Source organism: Onychomys torridus, chromosome 1 (genome assembly GCF_903995425.1).
Source record: "Onychomys torridus chromosome 1, mOncTor1.1, whole genome shotgun sequence".
In the NCBI taxonomy this organism is placed as follows: Eukaryota; Metazoa; Chordata; class Mammalia; order Rodentia; family Cricetidae; genus Onychomys; species Onychomys torridus.
This window is the reverse complement of record NC_050443.1, coordinates 15,734,827-15,760,734: the sequence shown is the minus strand read 5'-3', so window position 1 is coordinate 15,760,734 and position 25,908 is coordinate 15,734,827. Positions and strand designations below refer to the sequence as shown.

The 25,908-nt window shown below is 49.2% G+C and overlaps 2 protein-coding genes across 7 annotated transcripts in view; one reads left to right on the top strand and one right to left on the bottom strand.

The window, feature by feature from the left end:
• Window positions 1–607: 607 nt before the first annotated feature.
• Window positions 608–25,311, bottom strand: C1H19orf47 (chromosome 1 C19orf47 homolog). Of its 5 annotated transcripts, none has more exons than XM_036176028.1 (11): window positions 25,237–25,311; window positions 21,776–21,897; window positions 19,493–19,544; window positions 16,876–16,963; window positions 16,676–16,790; window positions 15,025–15,106; window positions 11,005–11,142; window positions 7,415–7,564; window positions 3,869–3,939; window positions 1,475–1,820; window positions 608–880 (listed from the first exon to the last, which is right to left on the bottom strand). In XM_036176028.1, exons 2-11 carry the CDS (start codon window positions 21,818–21,820, stop codon window positions 783–785), a joined length of 1,185 nt encoding a protein of 394 aa, XP_036031921.1. In that variant the 5' UTR covers window positions 21,821–21,897; window positions 25,237–25,311; the 3' UTR covers window positions 608–782. The 5 variants fall into 5 exon arrangements, with proteins under 5 accessions (XP_036031921.1, XP_036031917.1, XP_036031913.1 ...); XM_036176024.1 differs by lacking the exon at window positions 608–880 and adding an exon at window positions 23,350–23,430 and having other exon boundaries at window positions 937–1,820; window positions 25,237–25,303; XM_036176020.1 differs by lacking the exon at window positions 608–880 and having other exon boundaries at window positions 937–1,820.
• Window positions 25,312–25,457: 146 nt separating this feature from the next.
• The window catches only part of Pld3 (phospholipase D family member 3), a 24,414-nt gene continuing 23,963 nt past the window's right edge, over window positions 25,458–25,908 (top strand). For both annotated transcript variants that reach the window (XM_036195780.1, XM_036195789.1), the window contains exon 1: window positions 25,458–25,556. The gene's annotated coding sequence lies outside the window, so the exon portion shown is untranslated. The remainder of the gene's footprint in view (window positions 25,557–25,908) is intronic.

Sequence of the window (25,908 nt, the reverse complement as noted above, 5' to 3'; positions counted from 1 at the left end):
TAGCAGCTCACAACTATCCCTAACTCTGTTCTCAGGGTATCCAAAATCTTCCAGTCTCCATGGGTAATAGATACTCAGGTGCCTGGTACATACACAGAGGCAAAATATTTATACACACAAAATAACTGTTTTTTTAAAGAGAGACATTCCAAGTCTTCTTCAACTATATATCAAATTTTGGCCATCTTGGGTTTCAAAGAAAAAAGAAAGAAAAAGAAAAGAAAGAAAGCCAGGTGGGTATGATGTCAAAAGCCTTTAACCCCAGCATTTGGGAGGCAGAGACAAGCGGGTCTCTTGAGAGTTTGAGGCCAAACTGATCTATATAGCAAGTTCCATGTAAGCCAGGGCTATATAATGAGATCCCACCTCAAAATCAAACCAAGCCACAAACAGTCTGTGTGGCAGAACAGGCGAAATCCACAGGAGGAGCCACAGTGAAGAGACCACTGCAGCTCGGAGGGGAGGAGCCCGCCTCACCGAGGGACGCCACCATTATACCTTCAACTCAGGTGCTGACGCTTCAGGCCCACCCTTCACCAGCACCCACACCCCACTGTGTTGGTGTGAAGAACAGACCTGTGACTCCACGGAAGGAGGGGGAGGACAGTTTGGAAGTCACAAAAATATATTAAAACAGCCGCCACCTTCCCCCAGTGCCCTCCCTCCCCAGTGTCTGCTGCCCACCACCCTCCAAGGAAAAAGACCATCAGGGCAGGGAACGGAGGTGTCCCAGCTGCAGGCCAGGATCGGGGGGGTCCCTCCAGCCTGGGAATGGAAGGCGGCTAACAGTCTTTACAGGTTCGACGCCACCGTCGACGAGGGGGCCGCTGGGAGGTCAGAGGTGCAGGAGGGTCAGGCAGGATGCAGCGGACGGTCGGGCCTTGCCACAGGGACAGAAAACAGAAGAGAGATGAAAGAGTGAAGAGACACCACAGCAGGGGGAGGGGAGAGGGGGGGGAGGGAGGGAAGTCATGGGGCGGGCAAAGGGGGTGCCTCCAGATGACACCTCCAGCACAGGCAGGAGGACGCCCCGTGAGGGGTGGGCTGCATGGAAGGGGCAGGGCACTTGGCTTTGGGAAGAGGTAGAAAGGGGAATCTACCAAGGCCACAGTTAGTGCACAGAGGACAGAGGGCAGGCAGGGAGAGTCCCAGAGCAGGCAAGGTCAGGCCACAGGAACATCGAAGACCGGGAAAACGCCTGTGTACCAAGTGCTTGGCACCAGCGTAAGTGCTGGAAAGCCAAGCCTTGTGTCACCTAGAGCTGGGAGGGAGGGATGGAAGCAGGAACCTGCCTGCCATTCCATGCTGCATCCCACCCTGTGTGCTGGCTAGAAAGTCCTTCGGCCCAGTCTTTTGAACACACTCACAGTGCCTGCATGGTCCATCTGGGCACCAAGGCTCTCAATGGAGCTGCTCCCCCGGGGCCCTACCAGAGTCCTCTTAATGGCGAACTTGACCTCAGCTGAGGACTTACTCTTGGTGCTTGTGACCTGGCTGTCCTGGGCCTCAGACACAACGGCAGCCTTGCCCAGTCTCTGGAGGACACTGACTTTGGGCAGGGACTCCGGCTTCTTCTCTGGCCCAGGGCGAGAGGGAAGTGCCAGGCGCCGCAGCCTTGGAGCTGTCGTGGTTGCAGAGCTTGTGGCCTTGGCTTTGACAGTCAGTGCTGGCTGGGGACTGGCCTTGGTGGGGCCCCGTCCTAGCTTCTTTAGGACCCCAGCATACTGCAGGACAGAGCTGCTGCTGTCATTGTCACTGTCCCAGGCCAAATCCTCATCCATCTCTGGGGTGGCCCCTAAGCGGCTGAAAACTCCTGTGGGCTGTAGATGTTAGAGAAAGGACAGTGGGTCATTTTAGTCACTCTACATGCTGCCTGCTCTGTGCTGGCAGTCAGCGTCATCCTATGTAATAGGGACAGGGACCAGAGGCTAGGGAGCCCAGAGGCAGACCTGACTAGGCCAGGGGCTCAGGAGCTCTGAAAGTGAATGGCAGCAGCTCTAACAAAGCCAGGGAGAACCAGGAGTGTCTGGCCAAGGGCAGGCTGAGCACCGGGAAGGCTGCCCAGGGCATCTTAGCTCTTTAGGGCATCATGCATCAGACAGAATTCAGGGCCTTATACAGCTGGGAAATGCTCTACCACTGAACTATGCCCCAGCCCTTACTCCGTCATTTACTTAGCAGATAGTTTATGAACGTCAGCCTAGGGTGAACAGTGTTAAGCATACCACGATGGTCAGGACAACCCTGGCCATACCCTCCTGGAGCCATAGCTCGATGGAGGAGGTAGCATCAGAAATAACTTCACTAATTCTACAAGATCAACAGTCAGTTGTGTTCTGTGAAAGACAGTACGTCTTCGTGGATTTTCTTTTCCTTTACTTTTTCAGACAAGGGTTACTACACAGTCCACAGTCTCAAGCTGGAGACCCCCCCTGCCTCAGTCTCCTGAGTGTTGGGATGATAGATGTGGGCCACCACTGCCAGCCTTGAAGGGGAGTAGCAGGCTGGCGGGCAGGAGTCAGGGACAATCCATGTCTTCTCAGAGATGCCAGGGATCGCAGGCCCTCCAAGATGGGTGAGCAGAGAAAGAAGCGTGCATCCCATTTCTGAGGCAGAAGTGGCAGCCACGCTTCCCGAGCACTCTCTGAAGCCTCACAGGGCTGAACCTCCAGCCCTAGGAGCCTGCACTACCATCACCATCACGGTAAGATTCTGGGAGCTGAGAGACAGAGGGCAGGCGGTTCTACCCTGGTGAGCACAAGACTCAGTGGAGGCCACAGTGTCCACTGTGGGGATACCTAAGGAGCGCTTGCCATGCCCTACATCCCAGCTGCCCTATTAACTGGCATTATATAGATTCAGGAACTGAGGTACAAATGGCTAAAATGACCATGCCAAGGCCATCCAGCCTGTCAGAGTGAGCTCTAGGGTATTCTAACCACACGCCATGCCCGGGGCCTAGGGAACCTCTGGTTACAGCAGTAAGAATAGGTTTTGCTGTGGGCACAGTTTAAAAATACAAACAAACGGGTTGGGGATTTAGCTCTGTGGTAGAGTGCTTGCCTAGCAAGCGCAAGGCCCTGGGTTCGATCCTCAGCTCAAAAACAAACAAACAAACAGAAAAACCTTGGAAGCACCAGTGCAAGTCTGTGATCTCAGTACTTGTAAGGTTGAAGGAGAATGATCATGAGTTCTAGGCCAGCCTAGGCTACAAGAAAGACTGACTCAAAACAAATAAACCCCCCGCCCCAAACATCTAGTACTAAAGAAGGCAGGTGTGGCAGTGCATGCCTGTCATCTGAGCACTTGGGAAGTGGAGGCAGGAGGATCAGGAGTTCAATCACTTAGCTACAGTGTCAGACCACCCAGAGCTATATGGGACTCTGTCACAAAAAAGTAAAAGAACAGAAAAACTTCCTCTTCATGCGGCAGCATGGCTATAACTGTGGGGACAAGGCTACAAGGGTTAATGGCAGCTCTATGGGACCCTATCCATGCATCAGGCAGAGGTGGCAGAGATGAGGACAGACGGAGGCATCCAATTTGGAATGCATTCAGCTGACTGAACGCAGATGGCAGGCACCCTGAGCTGGAGGCTCAGGATAGGAGTTGCTACGTGAGATCCTGAGACTAATTAGGACCTGGAGGTGGAAGAAAGCAATCCAGCAGCCAAGCAGACTGGGGCTGGGCTACAAGTCAGTGACACAAGGACAAAGGGCAAACAAGAAACCCACCAGAGCAAAGAGCAAACAGGTTCAAACGGTGGGAAGAGAGTTCGGCCACCGGGGACACAGACCGTGAGTGTCAAGAGGCACACTGAGAGGACCAGCACTTGGCCACACAAGCTGCTCAAGCATGCCATACTCACCTTAGTCCCTGTGGTCGTGTCTGCTTTGCTCTCAGCCCCAAGGCGGTCAAATACAGATGTCCTATGGAGACCTGGGGGAGAAGTGGCACCATGAGGCAGCATCTGCCTAGTGGCCCCATGGGACCATGTCTCGGCTGACCACAGAGCAGAGGCCAAGGTGAGATGGCCCAGTAGGGACAGACCGTGCTTGCTTGGCTCAGGCTTTGCAACTAGCTACACTGGTAGCTCCTGTTGCCCTTCACACAAACTCACAACTGTCAGATCTGGGAAAGATCAATGAGCTGGCTAGCTTTATGCCAACTTGACACAAGCTAAAATCATCTAAGAGGAGGGAGTGCCTCCATAAAATGTGTTGTAGACAAGCCTGTAGGGCGTTTTCTTAATCAGTGAATGATGCTGAAGGACCCAGCCCATTGTGGGTGGTGCTATCCCTGGGCAGGTGGTCCTGGATTCTATAAGAAAGCAGACTGAACAAGCCATGAAAGCAACCAGGTAAGCAGAACCCCTCCATGGTTTCTGCATCAGTTCCTGCTTCCAGGCTCCTGTCTTGTTCGAGTTCTTGTCCTGACTTCTTCCAGTGATGTGGAAATGTAAGCCAAATAAACCCTCTCCTCCCCAACCTGCTTTTGATCATGATGCTTCATCATGGCTATAGTAACCCTAACTAAAACAATCAATGAAAATTGATACCTTAAATTCATTGTGCCTCTGTATAAGTTTATGTGGAAGAGAAAATGTTTCTTCTTTGAGATTGGGTCTCATGTAGCCTAGGCTAACTTTGAACTCACTATGTAACTGAGGCTGTCCCTGAACTCCGATTCTCCCACCTACACTCCCCAAATGCTACCACATCCAGCTCTGTTCCTTTTAAGTTTGCAAATGTGGGCATCTGGCAGAATGTGATGAATGGTAATGAGTCCTCTACTAAATAAAACCTACATCTCAGTCAGACAGTGGTGGCACACACCATTAATCCCACTACTCTGGAGGCAGAGGCAGGTGGATCTCTGAGTTCAAGGCCACCAGCCTGATCTACAGAACAAGTTCCTGGGCTACAGCCAAGGCTACACAGAGAAATCCTCTCTCAAACAAACAAACCCTACATCTCCACCAATAACAGTGTACACTGAGTCATAGCCCAAAATATTATGGAAACAAATGACCATTAAAAGAGAATAAGCCACCAGCTCAGGCATCGTGGCACATGCCTTTCTTTGATCCCAGCACTTTGGAGGCAGAGGCAGGCAGATCTCTGTGAGTTAGTGAGTTCCAGGACAGCCAGCATGAGATGGTGACCCTACTAATGCAGGCACAGCACACTCTGGTTGTAGGACAGAGAAAAATCAAGCTAAACTGACTAGAAAAACAAGCTTCCTCCTTGACGGCTAGTTTCATAGTGTTGAAAGGTACTATGCGGGCTACTGGGGGAAAAACGTCATCAGTGGCATTACCCAGAGTGAACTCTGAATGCTAAAACATCAACCTGCCAGGCAAGATGTGCCCACTGGTGTAACATTGGCATGTGGTTATGAAGTTAACCAACAGCTCCTGATTAGATTTGAGGCCTGCTCCACAGGAGGAAATACAGGCCTGGTATGGTAAACCTGGTCCAATGCCCATAGCTTAGGAGATCATAGGCCCTAATAGAAAATTTAATACTGTTGTTTTGGCAAATAGACATTTTATCAAATTGCCTTCTAAATATTCATGTTTAGGGATATGGGGGCTCTGAAAAGATGGCTCAGCAGTTAAGAGCAATTACTGCTCTTGCAGAATTTACCAGCACCCCCATGGCAGCTTACAATCATCTGTGACTCTAGTTCCAGAGAATCTGACACCCTCTTCTGGCCTCTGTAGGCTCTTACATGCATGTGGTACACATAAACTCACTTGGACTCACACATATACACATAAATAAAGAATAATTTAAACATATCTACACGTTTGTTTATACCCATAGATTGGTGCTGCCCTCCTCTTGATCAGAGAAGCTTCTTCAACAGTTACTGCAAAAACTCAACTGGCCAAAGTGCTGAGAGTGTGTCCTTTGAATGCTCAGCCTTAAATGGACCACCTACATCAACCTCTCAAGGCTCACAGGACACTGCACGAGAGTGGGCAGGAAGAGCATGAGAGCTGGAGAAGTGCCGGGAAATGCTGTCTTCTGGGTGTGACATGCCATGGAACTAACTACACTAGTCACCCACACAAGGCCTGCAGAACACAGGCCAACAAGATCATTCTAGCAGGTAGCTCTAATAGGGAACAGTAAGCCCCTGGCAGAAAAATAAAAGGACAGAACATGAATGTAAAAGAGGGGTATGCTGGGGTACCTGGCGAGGGTAGATCCAATCAAGGTAGAATGTATACATGGATGAAGTGATCAAAGGACAGAGACTGGAGAGATGGCTCAGCAGTTAAGAGCACTTGCTCTTATAGAGGACCAGGTTCAATTCCTAGTATTCCGTTCCAGGCAACCTAACACCCACTTCCAGCTTTCAAGGACTGCCACACATTATGCATATTATGCACATGAATTCACATAAGCAGACCCACAAAACAGTTTTTTAAGGAAAGTATGAAAGAATAAAAGATTGAAAACGAAAGAAAGACCATAATTGGAAGAAATTTTATATTGATATCTAGAAAATAATGTTATTTGTGCCACACACACAAAAAAAATTGAGGCTTTAAGTAGGAGGTAGAGCACTACCATAGCATGCACAAGGTCAGATCCCCAGCACCTCAAAAACAGAATATGAAAAAAATAAACCAAATGGCCAGGAGTTGGCGGCACACGCCTTTAATCCCAGCACTCGGGAGTCTGAGGCCAGCCTGGTCTACAGAGCAAGTTTCAGGACAGCCAGGGCTATATAAAGAATCTCTGTCTGGAAAAACCAAAAAAATAAATGAATAAATATATAAAAATAAACAGGGGTTAGGGATTTAGCTCAGTGGTAGAGCGCTTGCCCAGCAAGTGCAAGGCCCTGGGTTCGATCCTCTGCTCCAAAAAAAATAAAAATAAAAAAAATAAATAAACAAACTCAAGGAAAAAGAATAGAGCCTCTATATTTAGCGACATATGTAGGACCACACATGCTGCTCCAGAGAGGGACAACACCCATGGGTATGGGGCTCAGGAAGATGTATACCATTTGAAAGTTCTTCCAGGAGAACCAGCAGAACTTTCTAAAATGTCACCACCATGGGACCACCATCTCCACAGCACTGAGGATGAGCCCTTGCTTTGCCTCACAGTGCTGGTGTCGACTGCAGGCCTACTCTTAGCCAGGTATGGTCACTTGCTTTCCAGTTCAGCCCTAACTGCCTTTTTGTCCCTGCCCTCCAGGAACAAGGTATGAGGAACCCAGCTTCATGAACTGCAGGATGGCAGCGCAGAGGTGAGGGAGTCTCTTCCTCTATGGTTGCTGTCCCCTTAGCCAAATGCCCTGTTAGCTGCTGCCCTCTGAGCCCCCACCCACTGGGCAGGACCATCACTGCGTAACAAGCTAAGAGAGCCCCATCTGCAGCCCACACAGCCCGTACCTTTTGCTGCCTGTTGCTGCTCCAGGATCTTGCGGGTACGAGGGGTGGTCCCCTTGGGCATGTGGATGATGTACTTCCCCTCCATCTCAGCTGTCACCCGCCGCCGCTTAGTAGGAATAGCCAGGCTCTCCTCTTCCCTGCGGGCCAGAGCTGGTGAGGAGACATGGGGTCAGCTCCCTCAGGGATGGATGTTCTGAGGTTGGGGTGGTGGGGGAACTAGCTATGGGCATGACGATCTGTCTGTCTCTGTCCTCCCTCTTTGGAGACAAGGTCTCCCTTTGTAGCCACGCTGGCCTCAACTCACAATCTTGCTGCTTTAGCCCTGGAGGGCTGGGCTTGTGGACATGCACTACAATGCCAGTTGCACGCCAGTGTCTTTCATCTCCTAACTTGTGTGACTGGATCTTTCATGTGCACAGCTACCCCCATCACCAGATTGAGCCACTGAGGACATTAGTCACTAAACCACAAAATGTGCTTTCGATTCGAAGCAGTGGCGACCCGCTGGGGTGGGTAGACCCTCCAACCCCATAGTACTGCCTTCAGAACTGTATGTGCTTGTGCCTTCTGCCCATTCTGTTTGTGACTTCACTTTTTAACAAGTAATCAAGGTTCATACTTCCTGTTTAGGTATTTTGCAAAATTAATTATACTTTAAAAATATGTGTATTGGGGGCTGGAGAGACGGCTCAGTGGTAAAGAGCACTGGCTGCTCTTCCAGAGGACCTAGGTTCAATTCCCAGCACCCCCATGGCATCTCACAACCATCTGTAACTTCAGTTCCAGGGGATCAGATACCCTCTGTGGCCTCTGCTGGCACTAGGCATTCACACGATGCACAGACATACATGTAGACAAAACATCCATACATATAAAATAAGTAAAAAAAATAGGGCTGGAGAGATAGCTCAGAGGTTAAGAACACTGGCTGTTCTTCCAGAGGTCCTGAGTTCAATTCCCAGCAACCACATGGTGGCTCCCAACCATCTGTAATGAGATCTGGTGCCCTCTTCTGGCATTCAGGGACACATGCAGACAGAACACTGTTTACATAATAAATAAGTAAATCTTAAATAAAAAAGAATAAAATAAGTAAAAAATAAAACTATATATACTTATGATGTGTGTGTGTACATACATGGCTCTCTCCCTTTACCACGTGGGTCCCAGGGACTGAACTAAGGTCATCAATCATGGCAGCAAAAGCAATGACTCACTGAGCTGTGTCACCAACCCTAAATTAAACTTCTTTTCTGTGGCTAGGACAGGGTCTCACTATGCAGCCCAGACCAGTCTGAAACTTGCAATCCTTCTGCTTCAGCCTCTCCACTCCAGCATGCTTTACAACACCTACTTTATACTTCAACCACAAAAAAGAACCCCTTCACATTGTCAGGAGGTGGACACGCCACCATTGTTTCAGCACTTTATTAACCACTATTTTTTTTTTTGGGGGGGGGGTTTTTTTTTTTTTGAGACAAGGGTTTCTCTGTGTAGCTTTGCGCCTTTCCTGGAACTCACTCTGTAGCCCAGGCTGGCCTCGAACTCACAGAGATCCCCCTGGCTCTGCCTCGTGAGTGCTGGGATTAAAGGCGTGCGCCACCACCGCCCGGCTTTATTAACTACTTTTAACTTTGTTTTTTCTTTTTGGTTTGCTGTAACTCTAGCTAGCCTGGAACTTTCTAGATAGACCAAACCAAGCTTGAATTTAGAATGATCCCCCTGCCTCTGCTTTCTGAAAGCTGGACTTACAGGTATGTATTACCATGCCTAGCTTCTCACATTTACTTACTTTTTGTTTTTTTACTGGGTCTCTCTGTGTAGCCCTGACTGTCCTAGAACTCGTTCTGTAGACCATGCTGGCCTCGAACTCAGAGATCAACCTACCTCTGCCTCCAGAGTGCTGGGATTAAAAATGTGCGCTATCACTGTTGGGCTCTTACTTTTACTTTTATGCTTATAAATATTTGTGGTGCTGGCGATTGAATCCAGGGCTTTGTGCATGTGAGACAAGTACTCTACCACTTAGCTACAGTCTAGTCCCAGAAGCTTTTTCTTCTTATGAGACAAGGACTCAAGCTTGTAGCCTAACCTGGGTGCACACGACAGCAATACTCTTGCCTCAGCCTCCCAGCTGCTGGTACTATAGGCATGAGCCACTACACCTAGCAACTAATTTTACCTTCTAGTGAAGGCGCTTCCACACACACACAATCCAAAGACAAAGCCAGAGCAACAGCAACAGGTATCACGTGATGGGACTAGACAAGTCTTCTCCTTGGGCCTCAGTTTCCAGAGGTGTCTTATGACACTAGGAAATAGGAACAGGTCCAACAAAGGTTTGAGAACACGGCAGAGGGCCCAAAAGTTCCAGAGGCCAAAGGCTGAGTCCCAGTCCCAGCTTGAAGGCCTGGACAGAGGGTAGTCAGAAAAACTCAAGCAGAAGCGTGCTGAGGCTAAAGGCCATAGGCAGAAAGAGCTGGAAGACAGCAGGCAAGAGGAAGTGATGTGGGCTGGGGCATGGCTCAGTTGGTAGAGTTCTTGTATAGCATGCACAGAAGCCCTGGGTTCAATCCCCCTAGTACTGTGTAACCAAGGTGTGGTGATCCTTGCCTGTGATCTGAATATTCACATGATAGGCAGGAGGAGCAGGAGTTCAACATCATCGAGGCTTTATAACAATCTCAGGGCCAACCTCAGTTACCAAGGAGAAGTGGAAAAGCCAGGTCTCCAGTCTATCTTGGAGAGCTTCTCACTGTCCTGGAAACCAAGACATCATCACTGCCCTTCTAGAAACAGTAACAAGGAGCCAGAGAGACGGTTCAGTGCTTAGGATCAAGTACTTGCAAAGGACTCAAGTTCAGTTCCTAGCACTCACATCAGAAAGCTCACAATGGCCTGTAACTTCAGGTCCATGGAAACCAGTCTTCTGGCCTCCATGGACATCTGTACACACAAGCACACACACACATACATACACATTAATTAAAACTATAAAAATAAGGGGTTGGGGATTTAGCTCAGTGGTAGAGCGCTTGCCTAGCAAGCACAAGGCCCTGGGTTTGATCCTCAGCTTCGGCAAAAAAATTAAAAAAAATAAATCTTTAAGTTAAAAACAAACAAACAGAGGTCTATTTGTGGGACTCTCAGCAATGGGAGCAGGGCCTGTCCCCAATGCCTTGCTTGGCTTTGGGACCCGATTCCTCATACTGGGTTGCCTTGCCCTGCCTTAATACAAGGCGAGGAGCTTAGTCCTACAGAAACTTGATATGCCCTGCTTTGTTGACACCCATGGGAGGCCTGCCCCTTTCTGAACAGAAACAGAGGAGGAGTGAATGGGGGGAGGGGGGAGTGGATGGAGGGGAAACTTTGGTCGGGATGTAAAATAAATTAATTAAAAAAAAAAACAAAAAACAAAAATTAAGTTCTCAGACTTGATCAAGTTCAGAGGTCAATGACCTTCAAAGCACCTTGCCACATTCAGCATCATCTCCATACACACACCAGGCACGCACCACGCACACAAGCACGCCTTCTGCTCACCCACATGCCTCTGCAGTTCTGCCCAAAGCCTGCCCAAGAGTCCTCACCAGCAGCCTTGGCACCCTTCGCTGCCATCTTGTTGGACACGGTGACGGAGATCTTGGAAGTGCTGGTGTCTGACCTCCTTGGGGGAGTGTGGGGCGGAGAGTCATGGTTCAAGCTGTTGGTGATCATTCGAGAAGCGGCTGTGGGAGAAAGGAAATGAGTCCAGTCATGCTGTGGGTGCCCTGGAGAAGGGACTGGGAAATGGTGGGGAGGAGGATTCTGGAAGAACAGTCTAGGAGTGCGTTCTCAACCGACAGTGTTGGGGCCAGAATGTCAAAAGGAAAGCACTGGACTAAGAAGAAGCAGCTGCTGTCACCTGTGGCCGCTCCATCCTCATGATGTAAGGGATGCTTAAGGAAGCTGGAAGGCAGCTTCCTACTCCCAGGAACCAGCTTACCATGTCTGTCCCCTCAGAGAGAACTCCTTTAACACCCCATGCCACCAGGACCCCCTTTTAATTCTGCTCCCCTGACACATGACACGCTTTGTTCCAGTCCTCATCACTTGACAGGATTTTCTTTCTTTTTGTTTTTTCCAAGTCAGAAATGTCCATTGTCATTTGAGGATTTCTTTTTAAAGACTTTGTCTCACTCTGGGCTGGCCTGGAACTCACAATGTAGCCCAGGCCGGCTAATTCATAGCAATCTCCCTGCCTTGGCCTCCTGAGTGTTGGGATTATACACACAAGCCACCATTCGCAGCTCTGGTCTCATTTTTCAGTTACCTGAAAGGATAAAAGGCATGTAGGCCAGGCATGATGACACATGCTTTTAACCCCAGCACTCAGGAGGCAGAGGCAGGTGGGACTCTGTAAATTCAGGGCTAGCTTCCTCTACATGCATTCCAAGCCAGTCTCCAGGCTATATAGCGAGTCCTTGTCTTGGGAGGGATGGAGGAGGGGGGAGAAAAAGGCATCCAGAAAGGTATGAAAATGTTATGGACAGGCACTGTCGAAAGACTGGCAGCCAGAGTTGGGGAACCCTGGGAGCGGGAGGAGGGGCTCTGGAAGGACAGCCATGCTTGTCTCTCTTTGGACAATGCCTATCTGCTGCCTTATACTGAATGCCATTCAGCAGAGTCTTTAACGATGTAATGCTGAGGCTTTAGTACGAGGCTAGAACACAGGGCCTCACAGGCTAAGCATACACTCTAGAGCTGAGTTACACCACCGGCCACAAAGCCGTTATGATCCAACCCTTTTCTGTATGCGTGTTGTGGGCTTGTTAGAGAAATGAAGCCTGATTTCTACAGCCTCCCTGCATCAAGACCTCGGGTGTGCCCTGCCAGCACTGACTCTAAGTCCAGCCTTGTGACTTTGTCCAATGGCACAAGAGCAGATATCACAACAGCAGAGGCTCCAGAGGCCCCAGTGCTGGAGCCTGCCTGCTAATGCTGTTTTTAGGAACCCTGTGACTCTCACATCAGAACATACCTAGGCTGGCCTGCTGCATGATGGAAGACACCAAGTCACCTCTATTACTCCAGCTGACATCAAGCTAGTAATCAGATGTGTAAATGAAGCCATACTTCAATCTAGACGTTATGGAACCACAGAGACCCGCTGAGCTGGGTCAGAGTACCATGGCCAGCCAACCCATAAAACTGTGAGAAGTACATGTCTATGACTTCGTGTTTATTTATCTGTGAGAAGTAAATGTCTATGACTGTTTATTTATGTTTGTGTCTGTGTGTCTGTCCATTCATGTGTGTGAATTGGTTCACACAGAATTGTGACACTCAGATGTGTGTCCTTTTCGTCTACCTTGTTTGATGAGATGGTTCCTCTGGAGGCCTAAAGAGGGCGTCAGGCTCCCTGGTGCTGGAGTTACAGGCATTTGTGAACTGCTTGATGCAGGTGCTGGGAACTGAACTCAGGTCCTCTGGAAGAGCAGCAAGTGTTCTTAACCACTGAGCCTCTCTCCAGCCCCTACTTTAAACGTCTAACCCTCCTGGTCCCACTTCTCAAGCACTGAGATTAGAGGGTGCACCACAGTGCCTGAACTGTTTGGAGCTGGGGACCGAGTCCAAGGCCTCGTGTACGCTGGGCAAGCACTCTGCCAGCTGAATTCTAGCCCGGCCCCATGTTTTTCAAATAGGGTCTCACTCTGTTTGTTGCCCAGGTCTTCAGAGTCTGTGTGTGCGGACTCGTCTACTCACTGGGATTCACTGCAACCCCACACATACATGGGCGCTCCCGCAGCTGTTGCGGATTTGCACCTTCACCTAGCACATGTTCCCAGCCTACGTCAAGGGTCCTGTGGCCTCTGGCGTCAGCTCCCGTAAGTTTCCTTCCGTGGGCTACTTACTGCGAGAAGTGTAGAAACTGGTCTCTTTTCTGCTTCTGCTTGGAGACTATGCAGCTTTGAATGACACCAGTACACTGCTAAGGTGCTGTGTGATGCTGCACTGCGTGGAAAGGCCACGGTGTGCTTCATGGAAAGCATGTGTGGCTTACAGGCTTTGTTCTGGAATGGGTCACGGTGGTGTTGGCTGTGAGCTCAGCAAATGACTCAACAGCATATAGTAAACAAGGCGTCTTTTTTTTTTTGTTTTTGGTTTTTCGAGACAGGGTTTCTCTGTGTAGCTTTGCGCCTTTCCTGGAACTTGCTTTGGAGACCAGGCTGGCCTCGAACTCACAGAGATCCGCCTGGCTCTGCCTCCCGAGTGCTGGGATTAAAGGTGTGTGCCACCACCACCCAGAGACAAGGTGTCCTTAAAAAGGAACACATGGGGGACATTGAGACAACTCAGTGAATAAAGGCAATAATGTGGGTGAAGGTCCTGATCCCCAGGACCCATATGGTGGAACTGGGGGACACATAACTACCACCTGTGCCATGGCACTCGAGTACTCCCCAAACATATACACACAGAATAAATAAATGTAAACAATAAAACATTTTTTAGAAGTATGGCTAGTTAAATTTTTCTTATCAACTCTACACAAACTAGAGACATTGGAGAAGAGGTAAAAAAATGCCTCCATCAGACTGGCCTACAGACATGTCTGTGGGGTATTTTCTTGAGTGATAACTGGGGGAGGCTGTCCCACTGTGGGCAGTGCCATTCCTGGCAGGTGATTGGTCGGGGAGGTGTAAGAAGGATAGCTGGATAGGTGTGGTGGAACAGTGTCTATTAATCCCAGTACTCAGAAGGCTGAGACAGCAGTTCAAGACCAACCAGGGCTACATAGTAAGACCTATTTCAAGAAGCAACAAAAGAAAAGAGCAGCATTCCTCCAGGGCCTCCACCTTGAGGTCCTGATCAGGCCATGTAAGCTGAATAAACTCTTTCCTCCCCAAGTTGCTTTCAGCCATGCTTTATCACGAAACCAGGCAGCGGTGGCACACACCTTGAATCCCAGCACGCGGGAGGCAGAGCCAGGCAGATCTCTGTGAGTTTGAGGCCAGCCTGGGCTACAGAGTGAGTTCCAGGACAGCCACGGGTGTTACACAGAGAAACTGTCTTGAACTGCCCCCAAAAACAAACAAACTAGGACCAAGAGGAGTATATAAGGTAAGGTACACAGGCTCTGGGCTCCATCCCCAGCACCACCAAAGACATAAATCAGATGTGGTGACCTTGAAGCATGATGCTAATGCTACGGCAGGACAGTGATTTCAAGGCCAGCCTGGGCTATACAAACTTCTGTTTAAAGAGAGGCTGAGGGGAAGCCAGGAAGATGACTTAGCAGGTTCAGGTGCTTACAGCCAAGCTGATGACCCAAGTTTGAGCATCAGGATCTACATGGTGGAAAGAGAAAACCACCCCCACAACATGTCCTCTACCTTTCTCAGACACCTTGTCTTATGAGACCACACACACACACACACACACACACACATCTAAAAAAAAAAGGGCTACACAAACAGTCACCCCTTGCCTAGCTTATTTGGTCCTGTATAGAGGGAGGGCCTCAACGGCTTTGCTTCCACCTCTGCAACTACAAGGTGGACAGAATGGCCAGCTGTACCCCTTCAGCCAGGGACACAATGAAGGAAGACTGAACAGATGCAACTCACCACTAGAGGCGCCTCGGCGAAGCTCACCCTGGAGGGGGCTGGGGCTGCAGGGCACTGACTCGGTGGCAGCTTTGCACATGTCCTGGAAATGAGAGGTCATCGGTTAGCCCAGAAGAGGGACCTAGAGCACTGAGCAGCACCCAGAGGGTCAGAACATAAGTGCTGGAGGCCTTAAACACTGTTCTACCACTGGGCGGTGGTGGTGCACACCTGTAATCCCAGCACTCGGGAGGCAGAGGCAGGAGGATCTCTTTGAGTTCCAGGCCAACCTGGTTTATAGAGCGAGTTCCAGGAAAGGGGCAAAGCTACACAGAGAAACCCTGTCTTGAAAAAACAAACAAACAAAACAAAACAAAACAAACAAAAAACAAAATCTGTGGGTTGTTTTGTTTTTTTTTTGTTTTGGGGTTTTTGTTTGTTTTTTGGTTTTTCGAGACAGGGTTTCTCTGTAGCTTTGGAGCCTGTCCTGGACTAGCTCTGTAGACCAGGCTGGCCTTGAACTCAGAGATCTACCTGCCTCTGCCTCTTGAGTGTTGGGATTACAGGCGTGTACCACCACCACTCTGTTTTTTTGTTTTTGTTTTTTTTTAAATTTATTTATTATGTACACTGAAGAGGGCACCAGATCTCATTACAGATGGTTTTGAGCCACCATGTGGATGCTGGGAATTGAACTCAGAACCTTTGGAAGAGCAATTTGGTAGAGCTCTTCACCTCTGAGCAATTTCTCCAGCCCTCTGGGGTTGTTTTTTAACCCATTTTCAGTGTGTGTGTGTGTGTGTGTGTGTGTGTGTGTGTGTGTAAGGTGTATGAGAGTGTGGATGCTCGCAGAGGCCACAGGTATGAGATCCCTTGAAGCTGCACTTATAAGCAGTTGTGAGCTTCATGGTATTAGTGCTAGGAACTGAACTTGGGTGCTCTGGAAGATGACCTTGACCTCTTCATCTTCCTGCCTCCATTTCCATGCTGGGATCACAGGCTGTGCTACCACCAGCCTGGCTAGCTGGTGTGCTCCTTCTCTTGTTCTCTGTTTTTGGGGTGGGGGGAGATGTAGTCTCCCTATGTGACCTAGGCCACGTGCAGATTCCTGCCCTAAGCTCCTGAGTGCTGAGGTTATAGTTGTATGCCACTATGCCCAGATCCCCAGCTCTTTTCAAGCAGTCTATTGGGATTGTCAAGGCACATGGATCACATGGTAGCTTAGGAAAATGTTGAGATCTATTGCACATGTTACTATAAAGGTTCAGGGCATCTGGAAGCTGTATCAGCAAGCTCTGGGTTTGATTGCCAGACCTTGCCTTACTGAATAAGGTGCAAGAGTGATTGAGGATAATTCCCTTTATCAACCTTGGGCCTCCACATGCACACATACACGTGAACATGCACAATTCATGTGTGTCCATATGTATACCACATACATGTGAAAAATGGAAAAAGAAACACAAAATTATGGTTTGCCTCACTGCATAAAGACAGAAAACAAGGCTCAGAAAAGTCAGGCAACATGCCCAATGTCACACAGCAAAGAGCTGAACCTGCCTCCAACACGGCACCTTCCCCTGCTGCCGGGCCTCCTAATGGGCCCACAACAGTCCCCTCCTGCCTCACTCACACTTTCCCCAGGAAGTCAGAGGCCCAGAAGAGCACCTACCTGGCGGTGTACCACCTTGGCATGCTTGAGGATGGCAATGATGTCACCCACTACAGTCACGCCCAGCTCGTTCATGATTTCCTTATTGAGATCTAGCAACATGCTCTTCTGGATCCTGTGGGGAGGATGGTGATGAGGCCCCACCCAGCAAGTTCCCGCCTCCTCCTGCCCAGTTTACCCTGTCCCATCAGCCTCCTCACCGATTGTCCACAAACATCACAGCATAATTAACAGCAGGTCCTGGGGGAATGCCGGCTTCCTTGAAGAACTGGATCCACTCGGAAGTGGCTGGAGGTTAGACAGGACAATCATTCATAGCAAAACTGCAGCAGTCCCACACTGGGAGCTCTCAACTCTCAACAGAATGAGGACCCCGACCTCCTGTGAGTCAGCAGGCACCGAGTCCCCTAACTGGGACCTGAGAGGTTTAACATGCCAGGGCATGATGCTCCCAAGTTCCTGGGCTTTGACCTTGTTCTTATAGCTTCACCCCATCCTTGTGCCTTATCCCATGTGCCTGGCCTGATAGCACTCAGCACATGGCGATGGGAAGCCCAGGCCTGGAGCCAGTCCATGGGCTTTAGCAGGGAGCAACCAAGCCTCAGGGAGAGGCTCACATTCATGTCTGTTATCAGGAAGCTTGACTGGTTCAATCCTGGCTCTGCCATTTCCTGCCTGTAGAACTATTGGCAAGTCAAAGCTCATTGCCTCAGTTTCCCCATCTGTAATTTGTAATCTATACATCTACCAAGTACTTCCTGGGCACACAGCACAGGTCCAATCCTGTTCCTAGCACCTGTGATACCTTTGACCCTCAGAGCAGAAATCAAGAAATCCATTCCTCACCTGGCTAACAGCACCCATGTCCTCAGGTCACTGGGCGGACAGGTAGACTGAGTCCAGACAGCCTTAAATGGTTTGTTGGTTTGTTGTGTTTTTTTTTAAGACAAGGTCTAGTGGAGCCCAGGCCAGGCCTCAAATTTACTCTGTAGCTGAAGAGGACCCTGAACTCTCAATCCTCCTGCCTCCACCTCCCCAGGGCTGGACTTGCAGGTGTGTGCTGCCACCATGCTCAGTTTATGTGGTGCTAGGGATTGAACCCAGGGCCTTGTGAGTGCAAGGCCAGCACTCTGCTCACCAAGCTAAATTCCCACCTGCTTCCCTTGATCCGTCCCCCCTCCCTTTTTTTAAAGATAGGGTCTCAGATAGCATGGTGACACACACTTTGAGAGGCTGAGGCAGGTGAATCTCTCTGTGTGAGTTCAAGGCCAGCATGGTCTACATATCAAGTTCAAAGACAGCCAAGGCTACATAGTGAGACCCTGCTTCAAAAAAAGGGGCAGGATCTCATGAATCTCAGGCTTGCTTTGACCTCACCAAGTAGCTAAGAATGACCTTGAACTCCTGATCCTCCTGCCTTACTGTGCTCGATTATAAGTGCCCACCACTTACAAAGGCCCTACAGAGCCTGGTGACCAAGGAGTTGCAGAATCTCTACATCAGGTTCACACCACCATGTCATGTATTATAGAAAAAAGGCAAACAAACACGTGACCAACTGTGCTGTCATAAACCAGTGGCCATTAAGAAATACCTAGGCCACAGGTAGTAGTGCCAGCCTTTAATCCCAGCACTCAGGAGGCTGCAGCGGTAGGTTTGAGACCTGTCTGGGATACACAGTGAATGATCCGGAGAACTACAGAGTGAAACATTGTCTCCAAAAACAAACAAAAGAGATGTAGGCCCTACCCAGAAATGTTACATTCCCTCACAATGTATCTTAGAATCAGAAGATGAGGCTACTACACATATCACCAGGAGAAATTGTCAAGAATGCACGGGCTAGAGAGATGGCTCAGAGATTAAGAGCACCGACTGCTCTTCCAGAGGTCCTGAGTTCAATTCCCAGCAACCACATGGTGGCTCTGTAATGAGATCTGCCACCCTCTTGTGTAACCCTGGCTGTCCTGGAAATCTCTCTGTAGACTAGGCTGGCCTTAAACTCAGAGATCTGCCTGCCTCTGCCCCGAGTGCTGGGATTATAGGCATGTGCCACAGCCCAGCTTTCAATTTTCCTACATGTGCAATAGATCTCAACATTTTCCTAAGCCACCATGTGATCCATGTGCTTTGACAATCCCAATAGACTGCTTGAAAAGAGCTGGGGATCTGGGCGTAGTGGCATACAACTATAACCTCAGCACTCAGGAGCTTAGGGCAGGAATCTGCATGTGGCCTAGGTCACATAGGGAGACTACATCTCCCCCCACCCCAAAAACAGAGAGCAAGAGAAGGAGCACACCAGCTAGCCAGGTTGGTGGTAGCACAGCCTGTGATCCCAGCATGGAAATGGAGGCAGGAAGATGAAGAGGTCAAGGTCGTCCTTGGCTCCAAGGACTTGCAGGTGAGCCTGGGTTAGCATGGAACTGCATCTCAGGAAAGAGAGTGGAGGGATAATCAGTGCTGTCTCCCAACAAGCACATTTAACATCTGTTGAGAACTGTGCCCACAATTCCACATGTGGTAACCTCCTCAATCCAGATTGCAGGATTACCATCTCTATCTCACAGGTAGCAGGCCAGGTGGAGCATGAACCAGAGGGCCTTACCAAGTTCTCCAGGCCAAACTCCTAATGCAGGAGGCCCAATTCAGGAAGAGAACAGACAGCCTTGCACAGGCTCCAGCCCCACCCCCCACCTCAGTAGAGCCCAGCTGTTCCTGCCTGTTACCAACCCTCCCTGCTCTACCTCTCCAGACCCAGACCACACCCCAGAAAGGGAGGTGGGCAGAGGGGCCCTGCAGGGAAAGCAGACTCACCCATAGTCACTGAGACCATCGTCTCCCTGGCCTTGACCCTGCTTCCTGGAGCCTGGAAGAGAGAAGGGAGAGGTCCCATTCGCAGCCCACAGAGAGCCTCAGGCTCCCAGTGCTGCCTGCCCGCCCGCCTGCCAGAGGAGCATTCCTGGACTAGGGCTCACAAACCCAGAATAGCCTGGAGCAGCTGGCAGGACATCAGCCTAGGGCAGGGCTGCTGCCACAGCTATCACTTCTGCCTGGGAAGGGGCTCAAAGATGGCGTCTTAGGTAGGGTGTCCACTAGCAGTTTATCACAGTGTGATAAAACACCATGACAAAGAGCAACTTGGAGAGGAAAGGGTTGATTTCAGCTTACAGCTTGTAGTCCATCTTGGAGAAAAGTCAGTACAGGAACTCAAGAAAGGAACTGGAGGCAGGAGCTGATGCAGAGGCCATGGAGGGGTGCTGCTTACTGGCTTGCTCAGTCAAGTTGTCTTATAATACCTTGACCACCTACCCAGAATGACATCATCCACAGTGGGTTGGGCCATCTCATATCAATCACCAATGAAGAAAATGCCCCCCAGACTCGCCTACAAGCTATCTTTTTTTTTTTTTCCGGTTTTTTAAGACAGGGTTTCTCTATGTAGAAGATCCTGTCCTGGATCTTGCTCTGTAGACCATGCTGGCCTCGAACTCACCTAGCTCTGCCTCCCAAGTGCTGGTATTAAAGGCGTGCGCCGTTTCCCCCCCCACCCCCAGCTCCTACAAGCTAATCTTATGGAGGCATTCTCTCAGTTGAGAGTCCCCTTCCCAGATGGCCCTGGCTTGTGGCGTGCTGACATAGAAGGACCAGCACAGAAGGCAAATGTCCAAGCTTCCATTCCTCACACCACGACAGGTCTAGCTAGAATAGTGGCCCCCAATACCAGCACATGGACCCGCCCATTGCTCAAGGGAAACTTCCAGACAGAGTTAGGCACAGTGGACAAACCTGCTACCCCACAACTCAGGAAACTGAGGCAGGGGGACAGCCCAGGTTACAAAGTGAGGCTTTCTCTATTTGTTTGTTTGTTTGGATGTTTATAGTCCTAGCTGTCCTGGAACATACCCTGTAGACCAGGCAGAACTCGAGATTCCCCTGTCTCTGCCCCCCAATGCTGAGATTAAAGAAGTATGCCACCACATCCAGTGTGAAGCTCTTTCTCAAGCCTTAAGACAAAAATCAAGCATGGTAGTGTCTAAAATTCAGCATTCAGAAGATTGAGACAAGAGGTTCACGAGTTCAAGACCAGCCTAGGCTACATAAGACTATGCATCAAACATAAAAGATTTAGCTGGTGTGTAGCTCAATGACAGAATTTTTGCCTAGGATACGCAAAGCTGGGTGTGGTCCACAGCAAAATAAATAAACAGGTTTCCCAAGAACCTTCCATGTGGGAGATACTTAAGGATCCAGAGGGGGACAAAACCATGGAGCCCAGTTGGGAGCAGAGAATCAGGGAACAGACAGCAAACAAAACAGCTATAAAGGCAGAGCTGTGGACAAAGCATGGATGGCCGGGGAAGGATGGGAGCCGTTTCCAACAGGCTGATCTGCAAAGACCGAGGTGTCATGTAGAGATCTGGGGGAGAAGTAAGTGTGTGTGGCTCTTTAGAGGAAGACTACTCCAGGAAAGGGGACCCTGAGTCTAGTGCCCTAAGCTAAAAGCTCCTCAGTGGGTTTAAAAGCCAGACTGGAGGGGATTGGGAGTAGGAGGTACCAGACCCTAACAGGCTCCAAAGAAAGGGGAAAACAATTTTCACTTAGATGAGCCACTGCTTAAAAGGGGTTGAAGAGCTTTGGAGGCCAGCCCAAGCTACACATTACGTTCAGGGCTAGCCTGGGCTGTACAGTAGACCCAGTATCAAGCAGATGGGGGGGTTAGAGGTGTAATTCGGGTGAGAGAGTGCTTGCCTGGCATACATGAAGCTCTGGGTTCCACCTGCAGCACCATACATACATACCAGGTATACACACTTGCAGTCCCAGCACTTGAGAGGCAGAGGCAGAAGGATCAGAAGTTCAAGGCTATCCTTAGCTACACAGCAAGTTCTGGATTTGACACCAATAAACAGTCCAAGAGACAGCTCTGAGAAAGTTAGGACATGTTACATACCAAGCACCAACTAGCCACCAGGTCAGAGCCTCACCAGGGAAGACTATTATTAGTCCCGTTCTCATCAATTAAAAAAAAAAAAAAAACAAAAACACCTGACTCAGCAAGGAACAGTCACTTGCCAAGTGTCACATGTAGCAGCTGACCTTTCTGAGATTCCGAAGCGAGTCCTCTCTGATTCCGAAGCCCATGGAGCAGGTCCTTGGGAGTGTTTACTCTGCTCCAGGAACTGAGAGTATGTAACTCTCAGTGGCTTTGCATTTTGAGCCTGGGAGAAAGAAAGATGAGCAAAAAAAGGAAATAAAGTTAAAGACAGAGCCAACAGTAAGCCCAAGAAAGCACAGCAGGTTAAGAGCGGGGCCAGGGCTTGAACTCAGGTCAGTGCAATGAATGGAGACTGAGGGACTGCTACACAGCACGCGCAGCCAGCCTACCCTTGGAAGGCCTCAGCTAATACTAAACCAGAGGCTGGAGAGATGCTCAGTGGTTCAGAGCACTGGTTGCTCTTCCAGAGGACCTGGGTTCAATTCCCAGCACCCACATGGTGGCCCACAACTGCCTGTAACTCCAGTTTCCGGGGACCTGACACCTTCACACCAAAACACATAAAGTAAATTTAAATAAGTTATTAAATTAAAAAAATACTAAATCAGAATTTGATAGGGCAATGAAGTCACTGAACTCAGTTTCATCTCCTTAATACCATTTTGTCTGTTTGATTTGGTTTGTTCCCATTTGTTGAAACTAGGTCTCCTGAATTAGTCAAACTGGCCAATGAATTCAAAATCTTCCTGCCTTCACCTCCAAGGTGCTACGCTTCTTCTCTCTACTATCTTAAAAACCATTTCCAGGGTCCAGAATGCTCAGAGGTTAAGACCATTTCTTGCTTTAGTTCAGTTCCCGGTACTCACACACAGGTCACAACCACCTGAAACTTTAGTCCAAGAGGATCCAACAGCCTGGGCTCCATGTGCATCAGGCATGTGTGTGGTGCAAACATGCACAAGCAGGTAAATATACACATAAAAATAAATGAATCGGGCTGGAGAGATGGCTCAGAGGTTAAGAGCACTGACTGCTCTTCCAGAGGTCCTGAGTTCAATTCCTAGCAACCATATGGTGGTTTACAACCATCTGTAATGAGATCTGGTGCCCTCTTCTGTATACATAATAAATAAATCAATCTTTAAAAAAAGAAGAAAAAAACATGAAACACAGACACAGACACACACACACACACACACACACACACACACACAAAAAAAACTTTAAAAAAATTAAATAAATGAATGAATCTTCTTTTTAAAATTTAAAAAGTCCATCTCCCCAGCTGGGTAGATGGCTCAGTCAGTATTGTGCATGAAGATTTGAATTCAAATCCCCACCACCCACTTCTAATAAAGCCAAGCACTGGGGAGGTGAAGACAGGAGGGTCCCTAGAGCTCAGTGGCCAGCCTGTCTGCCCAAATGGGTGAGCTCCAGGTTCCATGAGAGACCCTGACTCAAAATATATGGTAAGAAGGACTAAGTAAGACACCCAACTTTGGCATCCACAGGAACGTACATACATGAACAACTGCACATGAGCATACATACAGACAAGTACACATAACACACACACACACAGGTTAATATTTTAAAAGTCCATCTCTTTCTGAATAGTGAAAATTGACAAACTTAACATTTTTAAAATGACAGCTCTCAAAACTCAAGGAATTACCATTTATTAGAATCCACACACTTTTATGTCCGTAGGAGACTTGAATCCAAAGCATGGTGCTGGAGGCTAAGGCAGGAGCACCTGAGTTTGAGGACAGCCAAGGCTGAATACCAAGGTCTCCAGGACACCAAGAAGGGTGCAATAGTAGGGAGAGGATGCGGGAAGGGGAACTTAGCCCCAAGCCTGGCTTTGCTCTATTTTTCTGGGACTCACCTCTCAGAGCCATTTAAACGATCCTATTACTACCCATCATGGCAGCTCAGGAAGTGGAAGATGAAATTTTGAGTTTCAAGCCAGGTGTGCTACATGGAGAGACTCTACCTCAAAAAGCCAAGAGCTGGGAAATGGCTCAATGGCGGAGCACTTGCCTAGCAAGCACTTTACACCTGACCTTAGCCAAAAGCCAAGAAGCGATTAGCTAGCAAACACTTTAAAGAAAAAGATAACAGGGTTGGGGATTTAGCTCAGTGGTAGAGTGCTTGCCTAGCAAGCACAAGGCCCTGGGTTCAGTCCTCAGCTCTGAAAAAAAAGAAAAAGAAAAAGATAACAAAAAGAAGGAGAAAGAAAGAAAAGGATAACCTACCAAAGAGGCCTGCCTTCAACTAAGACAACATTAGTTCAGTCCCCTGAACCTACAGCCCACGTGGTAGAGACAACTCCCAAAAGCTGTCCTCATCTCCACACAAATGCATACACAGGCTCACTGCCCATCAATGGTGGAAATGTTTAAAAACGTGTTGTGTAGGGCAGTGAGATGGCTAAGTAGGTAAAGGGCCACCAGGCCAAGTCGTCCTCTGACCTAACACACACACAATAAAACTTTCTTTTTTTTTTTTTTTTTTTAATTTAAAAAGGTGTTAGAGGGATAAAATAAGCAAACTCAAAGCTCCTACTACGGATGGCATGTAATAAGTATGCATTAAATTAAATCTTAACTAAACCAGTGACAGAGTGGGACAGCTGTGGACCTAATGTCAGTTGCACGCAGGTGTGAGTTGGGATCTAAATATAAGCCTTACTTAGCCAGCCGGGCAAGGTGATGAACACCTTTAATCCCAGCACTTGGCTGGTGGAACTGTGTGAATTCGAGGCTAGCCTGGTCTACAGAGTGAGTTCCAGGACAGCCAGAGCTACATAGAGATCTCAAATATAATGAGTAAATAAACAAATTATCCAATTTTCAAGTATCTTCCATTCACCGCCCACAACTGAAGAGACTGTTCTATTTCTATTGTATTTCACGTTACATTTTCCTTCTCCTGGCAAGCAGTGTTAATTTCCCAAATAGGATAACAACGTAAATTTCAGCCTTTTAAATTGAAGAACATGCATCAGTCATTATTTTAAATCAACTCAAGACTCGGCAAACGGCAGGGTGTCGATCTTCCCGACTATTTCTTGCTTTCTCTGGGCTTCCCCTCCTCTATTTTGTTGGAACTCTCTGCTACTACAATCCCACCGAGCTTTTGGTATGCCAAAGATATTCATCAGGATCTGCACGATGAACCTATGAGCCTGAGACTATCACTGTGCAGAGGAAACTAGGGTTCAGAGAGGTAAAGACACAGGCCCAGTGCTGCACCGCGGAGCTGAGATTCGAACCCACACCCGCTGGCCTGATAGCCCGGCCATCTCCCGCGCTATCATCATCGGCGCTAACAAGGATGGAAGAGTAACGAGAGGAGCGCTGGGAGCAGCCGGCGTGCAGGAGCTGGCTGACGCCCCATGAAGCGGGTACTAGAGAGGGGGAAACTGAGGCTCGGAAAAAGAAATCGCTTATCTGGTGGCACGGCGTGGCCCGCACTGGGAATCCAGACCCTTGGTCACTCCGCATCTTCATCCCCAACCTCCTCAGACCCAGTCCCGCCAGCCGGGCCCGCACCTCACCTGGCCCTGCGGGCCCGCACCCCCACGAGCAGCCTGCCCGCCCTCCTGGTCGCGCCAACTGTCAGCCACTCCTCCCTCCGCCCCGGCCGCCCGCCCCGGAAGTCCTGCCCTGGATACCGGATCCGACTGACCCGCCCACCTGGCCGCTCTAGCCTTCCTAGCCGCCAACCAGCGAGAGTGCGTCGATCGCCGTCACGTGATAGCACGCAGCCTCCCGGGCTCCTCCCCTTCCCCGGTCCCCGGGTCTCGCCCGAGAGCGCCTGCGCACAGGTGGGCAGGAAGGCGGGGCTCGGCTCTGGAGTGGAAACCGTGGAGTGCAGGTACTGTGCACACGACGGGGGCGCGACGCCTCGGCTGCCTTCCCTGTGTCACCCTCTCGTCTGTAAGGCATCTTTCCTATGTCGTCCTTTGCCCACTTAGGTGCTCCCATTCCTTCTCTTAAGTCAGATCCCACTTAAATCGTACCACCACCCCCTTCTGTCGCCATGACCTTCCTTACATCGCCCCTCCTTTAGAAAAATTTTTGTTGTTTAAAATTATTGGTGTATCGGTGACTGCAGTTGCCCGAGGAGATCAGAAGACGTCAGATTCCCTGAATTTGTAGTTACAAATGGTTGTGAGCCACCAGACCTGGTTACTGACTTTCTACCTTGGTTCCTCTGGAAGAGCAAC